We start from the raw sequence: 14,065 nt of genomic DNA, 5'->3' as shown, positions 1-14,065 counted from the left end.
TTCACGGTACTTTAGACCATGATGAAAATGCAGACAGCAACGGGTCTGGAGAAAAAAAAAGTTCCTGGGACAAATTGTTCCTGATAATTTCTGTGGAAAAGTGGATTTTGTTGCTTTTATTAATGACCAATGATGCAGACTCCTGAAATATGATTTACTTTGGTAACTCATAACCAGATATTTCTCCACTTAAAAAAAGATAATTCTGAAAATTTTACAGCTGAAATATATATATATATATATATATATATATATATATATATATAATATATATATATATAATAATATATATATATATACGTATTACGTATCGAACTGTCGAATGGTCCCTAATATGTATATACATTCATAGAACCCAGCGTGTTGTGTTAAAATGAGTCACCCAAGCAGTTAAGTTATTTTTAACCTAGCCATTTTTAGAGTGTACAAGTCCATCATTGCCAGTGTATTATTGTGTGTCTACAATACATGTGACAAAAACACAAAATACCAGGTCAGTACAGGGATCTACAGTATTCTCTCTGTTTATCATCACAACCATATAGACTGTATGTCAAAAATATATTATGTCGAATATCCCTTTTAGTCCAGGCTTTCCTTAACATTACCACGGAAAGTAAACTGTTCATTGATCTTTAAAGTCACAAGAACCTGCTTAACCTTTATACCACTGTGATATAAGGGCCTTTCGCACCGCAGGAACCTTTTCATAGTACCAGAAATAATTGTGGAACTACCCACGCGTTTTTGCACTGCCGGAACTGGGTTAAATTTTAGTACTGGACTGCCTTTTTCGATAACCAAATTAGCTGCTACTCTGGAGCAGGGTCTAACCAGCACAACTGGTACTACCAGTGATGTAAGTAGACATGATTGGCCAAACGCGTACGAAAATGCCCTCACCCACCATGATTAAAAATGCCATGTAAACATTGTGTCAATTTATTTCGCAAGTTTGGAGAACAGCGATAGATGGACGGACACTGAAGTGCAGGCACTTGTAGCAAATGTAGCACTGCCAGTTGTCGTTAGAGATTCTTAGTTCTCATTTCTGTTCTTTCATTCGCTTTACGTATACGTCAACATTCCATGTCCATTATTGTGAAACCCACGAGACACAACAAAAATACAGCTCCGATCACAGCGTCCTCCATCCTCCTATTGTTAACGTTGTTCTTCTTTGTTTCAGTTGTTGAACGCTGCGCACAAATTACGTTGCTGTCAAACAGTTTAGGTCACTTGCTAGTACACACTGTTGGTGCGAATGCAACCCTTTAAATGGTACTGGGAAATAGTTCGTGCAAAATCGTCCCAGTACTGTACATTTAGTTCTGGAACTAAAGCGGTGCGGAAGGCCCTATAATCACACCATGTCACACTCAACAATACAATAATTTCCATTGCCACAGTAACTCAAAATCCTGCAACTCCAGACATGTCCAAGTAGCCCTTGTCCATCCACACAGCTCTCGTTCTGAAATGAAACAACATTTTTGATTAATCTTTAATGAATTCTCTGTTGACCTCAACAGCACATTTCTCAGGGTCACTGAGTATCGAACTGGGATATATACATTTCACTGTAGAAAGAAGGATTGATACGGAAAGAAGGGAACAAGGTGGACTGGTTCCCTGCTCTCGAGACACAGGGGGTTCAGAGCGGTACTCATAACCGATTCTGCTTCATCTCGCAGCTCTTAAAGGCTATAATTAAACCTCCAGTAGGATTCCTCAGAGCCTGGAGAGAAAGAAAAGAACCTCTGCTGAGCTTTGGAGAAGATATTCTGATTTTCAGTAGGTGTGATGAGAAGGACATGAATAGAGTTTAATGATGGCACTTGCTGTCACAGAGTTAGCAATTGATGAAGAATGGCAGGTACTCATGCTGAGCTATAACTATGATATAGTATATCTGTTCATCCTTGGGAGGATGTTACTTAAAAATGCATTTTACCTGGTCTTGAGTGCTTGAATATTGCTAGATATGATTAGCAAGAGGTTAACAGTTTCAGCAAAACAAGCAGAAGGTTTTGTTTAGTTATTTTTTTGGGGAGCCCTTGCAATGTCTTTCAACAAGCATGACGGAGAAGATCAGGCTGGTTATTGGCACTTTGATATGCAGAGGACAATACTTAAAGTTAATTACATTTTGGGCTGTTGAAAAGTGGATGAGTAATTGAAATTAAACTCACCAAGCGAAGAGCGTAATTTATGAAGATAATCATCCACACCTGCTTCATGCTTTTTCAACAGGCTTTTTGGAACCAGGCAAAACGTTTCACACGTTATTTTCAAAATTCTTTAAATTCTACATTAGAAGCTCCTCATTTCTCAAATTCGTTGAAATTGGAGATGGTGACGTTTACATTAAAAAGTTGCGTTTATGACAGCGGTGGAACGGGAGTGGGGGGGGGGTGTGATATTATAGAAAAGATCCTCAGATCCTCATGACTGTGTGAGAAGTTCAGTAAGTTTATTAAAATATCAAATAATTTGTTCTTTTCATGGTAAGGCAAAGTTAGACCAGCTTGTAAAACGTAGTGCAGTGTGACTCATTTGAAAAAAAAAGTTCACTTTAGAGATTCTTCTACATGTAAGTTACTTCATGTAACATTGCTCTATAAGTAAGTATAAATAACTAACTCTCATTAGAGTATTAGTAGATTGATAGGTTGTGGTTAGGGTAAGTGGAATAAGAGAATATTGACTTTAGAACATCATACTAAAAATGAAATGTTTTTTCTTTGTGTTTTTTTAAAGTTCGGTTGGTAGGGGTTACCAGTCTGATTTATATTTACATTTATGCATTTAGCAGACGCTTTTATCCAAAGCGATTTACAGTGCATTCAGGCTACACATTTGACAAAGATTGTTTTTTTTTTTTTACAGACGACAAAGTTGTGAAAACAATCCGTTCATATGGAATCCGTGAAAACAACTAAAAACACTGTATTATGGTTGTCAAGTACTCACGCTATAGACTGAACATATAATACACACGTGCACTACATGAAAGTTTTCACAAATTCACATTTCTGTAGTTTACACAGAGATGATAATGGTATAGTTTTCAAAAACCACCACTAAAAAAACATTCAAAAAAATCCCTAGGACCCCAAAATGCTGTTGCCATGTAAATAAATGGCTAAAACCCCTTTGAAATATATATTTTACTATATTACACCACATTACATGCTTAGAGACATTTGAAACTTTTCTCAAAAAATGTTTTTCAACATCATATTAAACCAACATGAATATAAAGAGCACATTTCTAAGAATTTAGCACGTTTTAAGCTCATTAATTCTTTTTCTTCTGATTTGTCATTGACCCAGTTTTTGTATCTAGCAGCGGATCACATGAACATAACTTTCTACACTGGTGTTGGTAGTCAAATGCTTATTTGCATAAATTTAAACTTTGCTTAACTTTGTTTTATTGCCAATAGTTCCTGTCACTTATCTTGCCTCAAATCTTCAACTTTCATTGAAAATAAAAGACTTCTGGTAGCTTTGTCACAGCAAATAACTATGTATATGCCTCTGTGTAAACGCCAAGAGCATTTCTTATTTTCATGTTAAATATACTAAGCATAAACAGGGATGAGTGTTATGGATGATGATGAGTTCAGAAAAAATTTACTCACACAGATCTCTAAATGTTTCACTAAACCTGATCTGTCATCTGCGTTTCTTCTGCATGAGAGAAAAGTAATAATGTTGCTGACATTTGGCCTATGAGCAACCGTTTATGAAAAAGCGGGGCAGATTCATTTCCATATTAGAAATCCAGAGTGAATGAAAGAAGAAAAAATAGTTTGGCATTTTCTGAAGGATATTGCAGTGCTTGAATCACATTCAAGAATCACGTTCAAGTCTTAGGTAAGATTAGATTTGGGTTTGGTTCTGTGTAAATTAAATGCTGGATTAGATATGCATTGTTTTTCTGGCTGCACACAAAAATCAACACATAGAAAGATTACTGTGCCAAAAGGCTTTTTTTTTTTCTTTTTTTTTCATGTTCTTATACTTGTTGTAAGATGCTACTCTTAGATTCCTTCATAATTAAAGTGATTCCATTTAGAAGTTTCCGCTAAGAAAGTTTGGTGCCAATCAATACGTACAGGATAACGGAATAACAGGAATACATAAAATAATAAATACGTTTTATCAGGTAAGAGATCAAATATTCTGTAAGAACACACACATTCATTCCTCTGAATACATTAACATGTTTCTGTCATTTATTTTTCCAGTAGGGCCTAAAAGTAAAGTTCTCTATTCTTAGATATAGTTAGGGTTATAAAAATAGAATTCATTGCGCTCATTTCACTGTTGCTTCCTGTTCATTTGACATGCAAGCACACTGAATTTTCTAGTTATAGCTTTGGTTTGTTTCTGTTTTACATGCTTATGCCAAACTGTTGTGAAATGGAAATATGCACATAATAAGTTATGTGCTGGAAAAAGCATCTCTTGATCGTAAGCGGCTTAAAATAAAATCTGCCATTTTTAAAGAGTCTTTTATCTCACAAACACCTTTTTGCTTCTGTAAGTGATGTTACTGACAGCAGTTCATTACACCACAGTGCCATTCAGTTAATCTGCAACAAAATTATCACCTGTTTGGCCTGTGACATTGCCAAATGTCAAATGCCTTATTTAAACTTTATTTTTGAATGAACTTATTTAGCTGTGCAAATGTGTAATTTGCCTAAATTATGTTTTCTTAAAGGTCGCATTTTTTACACCTTTCTTGAGTTTTATTTTAGGTTTTGATGTCCTTAAGAATATATATTTGCAATATAAGTACCAAAAACCATCTCAATATATTTTTACAGCTCCTTTCTCAGGAGCTCTGCTGAGAACAGGTCGATTTTGGCCTGACTAATTAAAATTCATGAGCCTCTCTTCTGATTGGCCTGTTGTTTTCTGAGTGACGGACCGCCAGGCCAACCACAGGTAACCAGGGTCAGCCGACGTCACAGCGCTAGCTGAAGGCAGCAAAACAAAAGGGGATACTGGAGGCGGCCCATTCAAACCAGTGCAGATTCGGCTACATGAGCTTAAAATATCATCTTGTTGTGATGTTGCATAACAGAATCAACACAACACAAAATCAAAAAATAAATCACAAACACACATCCACTGCCACTAAAAAAAAAAAAAAAAAAAAAAAAAACACGACAGCTGTGGTTAAATGCGATAAAACAAGCAGACTGGGCAGAAACAAACGTCAAAAATGCCCGTGTTTGCAGCGCAGACTTATTATTAGAAAAGGTTTAATAAAGTATTGTCTTTTGTGGTGTTATGGACGCGTCTACAGATGAAATAAATGTCTGTGTGCATGTGTTAATGATTTATATATAATAATTTGTAATTGTATATACATTGTTGTAATTAATTGTGGCTGGAACAATAATGTAGCTGTAAAAATAGATGCCTGCTGAAATTGAAATGTATATACATCTTCATCATGACTAGATAAACACGGTGAGTTTGTCTTTATTATACAAGCTAGATGTGATCCACCTAACAGTAACAATCCTGTCAGATCGTCCATCCTTTGAGTGAGAGTGGAACGTTACAGGTCAGCTGATCTGGTTTTGTCATTAAAGTTAACCTTTTCAACATGTTTCTGTGTTGTTGTTGCTCAGCAGTGTTACGGATGCGATGTTGTCTGGGGGTTTGGCAAAAGGAGAGTGGGACCGTGGGTGGTGCTCGGGGTGGTGACTGAAGGCGGTGACTGTGTAGTTCTGACGTCAACAATTCATGAAAAATCATAGCTACTTTATGCAGGCTGTGTGCATTTTACTGTGGACTGATTGTTTTGAAACTAATATGGTAGTTAAATAGCCCCTAGACCTCAGTTACCGTGAAAAAACCCCAGGGAATTTCAGTTTTGACAATATGCGACCTTTAATTTGAAATTTGTTTCTGCCAATTTTTAATTTTATTTGGCATGAATAATTTTGAATTGTCTGTGCAGTGTAAAATAAGCTATAAATACAGAAATTAATAAATATATGATCAAGATCAAAAATTCAGTTTATACTATAAAAAGTATACTATAAATATAAATCGGAAAATGTAACCATAAATGAAAGCGAGAGTCCACTTTTTTATAATTTTTTCTGCTGTCAGTTCCTGTATTCCCGATGGTTCAGGCCAACATGGTAATTATCGTCTGCAGTGAGCATAAACACAGTTGATTAAGGAAAATGAGAGGATTATGAGCAGGTTCCTGTAGATGAGGTGAAGCAGAAACTGGTAGGGTGAAGGCCTTTCCAGGCAGCTGCTGAGAGAACCTATAATCACAGCTGCTTTGTTTGTGAGAGCAAAACCACACATTTCCCTCTGATCATCTATTCTGCCTGAGTCCATCCTGAGTGTGTGTGTGTGGGTATGTGTGTGTAATCCTCATAATAGAAATGCCATTTCTGATTTAGACGTTGAGATGTGATGACAGTCGTGCCGCTGGGAGTGAGGCACACAGCTCATATCAACAGAAGTGAACCTCTAGTGCAGGAATCAATATCTGTGTTCAGAGTTTACCGCAGCTGATCAAGTGTCCTCATATCTGGAGAGCAGTGTGTGCCTTCAGATCACTTTAAAAGAAAATATCTTTACTTTTATGGAGTTTTTTTTACACGTGTATATATATATCGGATGCAATGATACACGTATTCGTATTGAACCGTTCGGTACGAGGCTTTCGGTTCGGTGAGCATTACAAACCGAAATATTCGATTCATTGGACTAATCCTATTACATTTGGAAAATAAAAAAGCTTAAAGTGTGTGAAATATGATGTTCTCAGTGCCACTGCGATCAACAAGGCAGCCCAAACAACGTAACAGGCAACATGCTTTCTGCCCTGCAATAACCTCCCCTTGCTGGGGTGCATCAAAAGATGATGATCTTGTATCGACAATAGCCAGAGGTAGTGTCAAAAACATCAGTTGTTGGCAATATTAAAATATTTGGCATTTCCAATTAATGTAAGCCTGTTACGTTCTTATTTTTAGTAGGCCTATTATTATTAGCTGTATGAAGTTACTTTTATTTGACATATTAAATTTAAATTACAATTAATTTGCCCTGCAATAATTACCAAATAACTGAAGTGCTGCGAGGATAACAAAAGATTAGGCTATATATTTACTCCTCAATTAAAATGTTTTTTTTTTATTTTAATTCAGATTTATTAGCTATACAATGATTTATAGGCCTACAGTTAAAATATTAACACTGTAGTCATCAATAAAAATCTATGAAATAAAAAGCTTTTATTTCAAGCACCAACTTTCAAAAACAATCTGTTTAACACAAAATATGTTTCTTCTCATTTTTTTTTTTTGGACTGTGTAATATTAGAAATATTAAGGGATTAAATTAAAACAGTTAGCTATATACTATCAGCATATGTTGATTCGTCTCTCGTCGTCTCTGAGAGAATAAGCGGCGTCACATGCCAAAAGCTCCGTCCATTCTGTTTTTACTTTCACTTTCTGCGTAGTGAATTGACTGAGATTAAGACATTCACTGGCATAACTCTTGCGCAACATTTTCACCATTGCGACATAACCAATTACTCCCATACCAAACTTACCGAACCGTGACACCATGTGTGGTATCAAACCGAATCGTGAATTTTGTGAACTGTTACACCCCTAATATATATATATATATTTATTAGTGCTGGGCAACGATTAAATATTCTTTATCGAGATTAATCACATTATGCACAAAATTAAATAATGGATTCAAAAGTAGTGTATTGTGCATTTTTTCATTTAAAAGTACTACTGTATTAAAACTGCAATAACATTTGGTTTGTAAACATTTTAAACAAATAAAGTGCTTTTTTACAGCAGTATTCATTTTACATAGTAGCAGTTAAAATATTTCTTGTAAATCTCAACTTAAACATTAATGTAATCAAATTAAATATAAAACCAAAGCTATCTGCCACTGCCAGGGCATTAACGATTTTATAGAAAATATTTTATAGTTTGTTATAGAAAAACAAGTTATGCTAAAAGTCCAAAGCAGGACAAGGCTTGATGGGGGTGCAGGTGCGGTAGTGGGCGTGGGCGGGAGAATAAAAGTGTGTACTCACACTAGGCAGTCTTATCCGTGCCCGCGTTTGACCCCCAAAGCCTGGTTCAGTTGACTAGTGTGATCGCTTCCGGTACCTTTAGCTGTCCCTGGCTCAGTTGGAAGAGGTGGGGCAGAGCACGGTTCAGTTATATATAGATCAGTGAGTGTGAGCGCTAACTGCGCAGAGCATGGAATCTATGATACATGCAGCAGAATTGCATGAATATTTCTGAGTGGCAAAAGTAATAGATCTGTAAAGCAATATATTGTGAGAGGGCCATGTGTTACCATGTCCCAGACGATTTAAAACAATAGCCCACAAAGTTAACAAAACGATGCACTCCACTGTGCTGAGCGAGAGCGCTTCTCTGCTGTCTTCACATGCTATCAGAAACTTCCTATTTCCCACTTTTGAAGTCCTGATTTCAAGCATGTTGCATTCTTTTCTGTAAAAAATAAAAGTGGACAGTGGTTTGTGAATGTTTATGCTTAGCCTAAATGATTTTATCAGGAGCGTTTCTTAATTATTATTTCACTTGTAGTTTCAACTTATTATTTCCTTTATACTGCAATAACTGTAGTTCTTTATTTTAAGCTTTTTTTCAGGAGTAACCTAAGCAACATTTATAATTGTTGTTTAGTTTAAGCATTAACATTTTCTCTTTTTTCTTTTCAATTTCTTTCATTTTCTCTTCTCTTTTCTTTTCCAAAAATTCACAAAAAAAAATAAAACTCATTTTTTTTTCTTTTTTTCTTTTCTTTTTTTTTCTCATTTTGTTTTCAGAAGACATAAGTTTACCTTATGTGTTGAAAGTCAAATTTTGTTTCTGAGCAGCGATAACCCCTCCTACAGTAGTTGAAATAACAAATGTTATGTTATTTAAGCGGAGTTTAAGCGTGAAAATCCCCTTAGTATTTTTCTGGGAGCCTATATTCAACATTTCTGGATATTATCTTGAACCTTTATCCTGATATCTGCTTTTGTAGAATTCTAATAAGCCAGTTTAATGAAAATGTCAAAAAGCCTCTTCAATAAACCTTCATATGTCAGTGTGTCACTGATATCATTTAATCGTGCTGTCAGAATTATACTGATCTTGTTTTTGTTTTTTTTCTCCACAGGAATCTTTTAGACAGAGACACGTTCTCCAAATCTGATCCACGTGAGTACAGCCAATGGAAGATGAAACTGAGCTAACATCTCTTCATTTTATACTCTTTCTGAATTAATTAGCGACCCCCACTCGTTTTCTCTGTAATGTCTTGTCTTTCGCCTCTCATCAAACATCAGCGTGATTCTGATGAGTTCTTCTCATCTACAACGCTCTGCATGACTCCAACCAACCTGAATGAAACATGAACTCAAATGCGCAATGGCAGCAAGTTTCATAGAGATGCTTTGAAGAGAACTGGCAGATTGAGCTGAAAAGAGAGAGGGAGAAAAGAAAGAGTTGGATGGAGTTTCAGCATTTTAACTAAGTGAAACTCTTTCCTTTCTGAAAGAAATATCTCTATACTTCTCATAAGCTAGGGGTTATGATAAAATAAATATTTTGCTTAAAATGTTTTAATTCAGCTCACCCTTACATTATTTCAAACCAGTATGACTTTCTTTCTTGAAACACAATTGAAATCATAATGGCTACATAATGAACATAAATATAGATCACATTGAAAGTGCCATATTGTGCATCTTGTAAGTGGTGTTATATAAAAATAGAAATTAAAAGAAGAAGAAATGAATGGAATGTTACCACACACACACACACACACACACACACACACACACACACACACACACACACACACACACATATATATATATATACAGTACAAAAATAAATACTAAATACTAATACTAAAACAATATATATTATATATTTGTCTTTGAACATTTGGCAGCAGAATTCCACTTTTAAATACTTAATAATAAATACTAAATACTAATACTAAAACAGTTACATTTCCCATGCCTGCTGTTTGTTAATGATGTCGCTAAAGTGTTGCATTTTAAAGCGGTATATTTTAATGGACTCGTGCAGTTTTTCAGTGAATAATGACAATTTTTAATCTGTTTTAGAGATGCCAAAAGTACCAACTTCAGTACCAGTCAGTATTGAAATTTAAAAAATGTCCATTTCCCGCTAGCATTAGAGCACAGTTGAGTGGATTCTTAAACACCACTGATTGGCCATTGTGTTCACCAGTCAACCAATCAGCGGTGTTTAAGAATCTGCTCAACAGCACTCAAATGCTAGCGGGAAATATAAATTTTTAAAATTTCAGTACCGACTGGTATTGCAGTTGGTACTTTTGACAACACTAGTCTGTTTGTCACGCAAAACTTTCAAATGGTTTCAGATTTGGAATGTTTCTTTTGAAAAGTTCACTATTAGATACAAAGCTGTCACTGGGGCAGGACATTGAGGTACAGTTCATCTTTGTACCGTATTTACCCCTAAATAATACATAGTACTTTGATCACGTATTATTATTTTAAAGGTGCATATTAGCACCTAAAATGTACATAGTAGAATCTTTTGAAAGTAGGGATGCTCCGAAATTTCAGCAGCTGAAAATATTCATTCAAAACAGTAATTTTTGGTTTCGGATTAAATAGTTTTTAAGGGCCATAGTCATTGAAACAGTGTTGTTTAATTAGCATTTCTCCGATGGTGCTTTTGTCTATGTCGATGTTCATATTGTTCGCACATTGTGGATAAACTACAAGAGGTAAACATGTCAGCTATGTGGATGCTAGTGCTAGATTCAGTATACTGATCCGTTTTTATTTATTTTTTATCGATAATCATATGGATTCATAAATCTCAAGACCAATCTTTTACTGTAGTATGTGCTGTTTTCCTGATTTGCATGAACTTCACGAATCATTATTTGTCACAAAGTCTCAGCTTTCAAATTATGTATTTTATCACAAAATACAAACAATAGATGATGTTTTGATGTTCTTTAAATGTGACTTGACAGATTGCTGTAGCACCTCAGTTTAAGCAGTATGTGAATCGACATCTCTGCCTTTTTATTACTAATTATAGCAAGAAATAAACATAATGAACATCAGAAGGTATCATGTCTCATGCAATTGCTCAATCAGTGTTTTAACTACAGAAAGATTTCAATAAATCAGCTGGTAAACAATGTCTCATAATGTTACATTTACACCAGAAAAGACATTCATTGTCCATTAAAACTATTCAGCTAGTCAAAATAACTCTAGAAAGAAACAGTGTGCTAAATATATGCAGCATAGTACATATTAATTACATTTTACTTAATTATAATTAAATGTATGTTTGAATAAATTTGTCTTGAAAACAACTTTTTATTACAGCCACTATTAAAATGTTTGTATTTCAGCAAAAACTTTTTAGAAAAAATAGAAACATAAATCTGTTATAAAAAAAAGAAAAAAGAAAAAGCCTTATGTGCAGTTTAATTGTGTGTACAAAAAAAAAAAAATCATTTTCATGATTCATGTATCTTTAATTTTCTGTTTTGGCCCAGAATATTCATTTCGGTGCATCACTATTTGAAAGGTTATCGCCCCAATCACAGCTTCACCTTTTTTTCTGAGTGTAGCACTGATTTTTGCTATTTTTGTCCCTTTTCACAGTGTGTGTCTTGTACACTCAGGGTGCGGAGACCAAGCAGTGGAGAGAGGTGAGTGTGCACACTCTCGCACACTCACACACATACACACACCATGAGTGTTCCCAGCTTGCATTGCTATGGTTTCATCTCTGGTGTTGTTGTCCAATCAGGCGTGTCTGTTCTCCCTACAGCAGCATGCAGTCAAACTGCTGTCTGTTCTTCTTCTTCTTTATGCCATCAAAACACATCCAGCATCTTATCGCTAACAAGCAACACCCAGTTCAGTGCCTGTACAACAGCTCTCTATTCTGTCTCGACCTGCTGTACTGAGCGAGTGTGAGTCAGTTTCTGTAGTTTCCAATTTGAGGTTATGAATCAGAAGAGGACTGTCCTGCTGGGTGGTGCAGATTAAGCTTTGGTGGTTTTCTCATAGGTTAGTGGTAAGATCTGTTACATGGTTGGTCATTTTACCCTCTAAATGTTATTGTAAGTATGATTACACATTATCTTTAATATAAATGTAATTCACTGCAGTTTTTAGCTGTGCACACCATAGTGCATGAGTTGTAAACTAATACATTTTGATGTTTGCATTAAATAACCAGCTCCGTATGTACTGATTTTCTGCTGTAGTAAACATGCTCAGTTACCCACCTGGTACAGCTATGCACTTGCGATCCAAAGCACTCGGCTATGTATCCTGCAAAACAACAGTCATGATTAAAGAGCTCAGACTTGTAGAGGCAAGATGAAATGGCATGGTTGCTTCAGCAAATGTGTTTTTAGGTCATGTTTGCTTTTGTTAACACTGTCAGTTAGGTTTATGGTAGGGTTTAGTGATATGTTATTATTAACTGCACTAGAGCATTAACCTTTTAGTGGCATTTCATTTTCCTAACTGCTGTGATACGGTCAACAACATTTCTATTCATATTCACCTGTTACAGACAAAATAGCCCGACTCACTGTACATTTAAATATGTACGAAATATGTATGAAATGTATATAAAAAAATATATAGAAATATCACCACAGGCATCTTTTTCCAATAAGCCTGGGTTGAAATTATTCAGGGGGATCAAATCAAAGACATTTTTGTTGGATATTGTATCTTAATGACTTTTTAAACACAAACTAAAGTCTTTTTTGCTATTGTGATATGTAAATGAGCTGATTTCCATGCTTTAAAGTGCTCTGTTATAAAAGTGTATCCGTATAATTGATTTTATTCTGTGGAACACAAAAGAAGATATTTTAAAGAATGTTCACTCTGTTCTTAATGATAAAAGCATGCAGATACTACAAGCTGTTAAGCGCATGATGATGACGAAAAAGCATAATAAATGTACCATAAAAGTGGTTCATATGATTCATACTATATATTTCAAGTCTTCTGAAGTCATGTGGTCCTTTTTGTGTGAAACATTTATGTGGTTAATCCTTAAAATATACATGCCAATAATGCCAAATGCCATTACATGCCAATAGTCCTCACATGTATTTTCACTGTGCCAAATGAGACTGTGAATAAATGATTTTTGAGAGCTGAAGTGGCAGGGTAAGATCTTCAGTTCAAATTTCAAATCTTCTGCTGAAAATATAACACACATTACACGTCATATGGACCACTTTTATATGAATTTTTGTTCAACAGAAGAACGCAAGTCAATAAAGGTCTTGAACCACATGAGTGTGCAGAAATTACATAATGATTTTCTTTTAAAGATAGAGACTTAGTATATACTGAAACAGAGAATGACATTTGGTAGACATAATCATATGAACTTCAATGTAACTGCAATTGATGAATAAATCATGAATGTTTTGCCATCTGAATTTCAGATCTGATATGAAATAAAAACAAACAAACACACACCTCACAAAATGTCAAATACAACCACAAAGGTTTTGTATTAGAAAAAAAAAATAATAATAATTTCTTATCCAGTGGCAGATGATTTTGCCCTGTCCCCAGACTGTAAGATATAAAACTGAGAGCTGAGGGCTGCCTCATACACCTGCAGAATATTTGGAGGTTTTCGTGTAGGCGATGACAGCTCACCATAGCAATAAATCCTGGCATGCTTCATTTCTCAGCTGTCTATTTTTATACGCACTCTGCTCATATTCAGTGTGAATAACACAAGAGACTGTCATTAAAGAAGTTACGCGATCTGAATGAAAAGTTTTTTTTTTTTTTTTTTAAAAGCTTTAATTTATATTTTATAATAAATAATGGGACATTCATGTGATTCAAGACCTTTGCTGACATGAAGGTAAATCTACATGTTATTTCGTTAGAGTTCAGTCTTCGGGTATGACAGAGAGGCACTTTTGCCTTTTAACACTT

The 14,065-nt window shown here is 35.1% G+C and overlaps 1 protein-coding gene across 1 annotated transcript in view; it reads left to right on the top strand.

Moving 5' to 3' along the window:
* The window catches only part of cpne5b (copine Vb), a 165,014-nt gene that overhangs the window by 31,495 nt on the left and 119,454 nt on the right, over nucleotides 1–14,065 (top strand). The window contains exons 2-3 of the mRNA XM_042733626.1: nucleotides 9,226–9,266; nucleotides 11,738–11,784. Of these exons, the coding sequence (XP_042589560.1) occupies nucleotides 9,226–9,266; nucleotides 11,738–11,784 (88 nt within the window). The remainder of the gene's footprint in view (nucleotides 1–9,225; nucleotides 9,267–11,737; nucleotides 11,785–14,065) is intronic.

The sequence above is a fragment of the Cyprinus carpio genome, chromosome B11, assembly GCF_018340385.1.
Source record: "Cyprinus carpio isolate SPL01 chromosome B11, ASM1834038v1, whole genome shotgun sequence".
Lineage (NCBI taxonomy): Eukaryota > Metazoa > Chordata > Actinopteri > Cypriniformes > Cyprinidae > Cyprinus > Cyprinus carpio.
The sequence above is the reverse complement of the archived record's forward strand: the minus strand, read 5'-3'. Positions and strand labels throughout refer to the sequence as shown.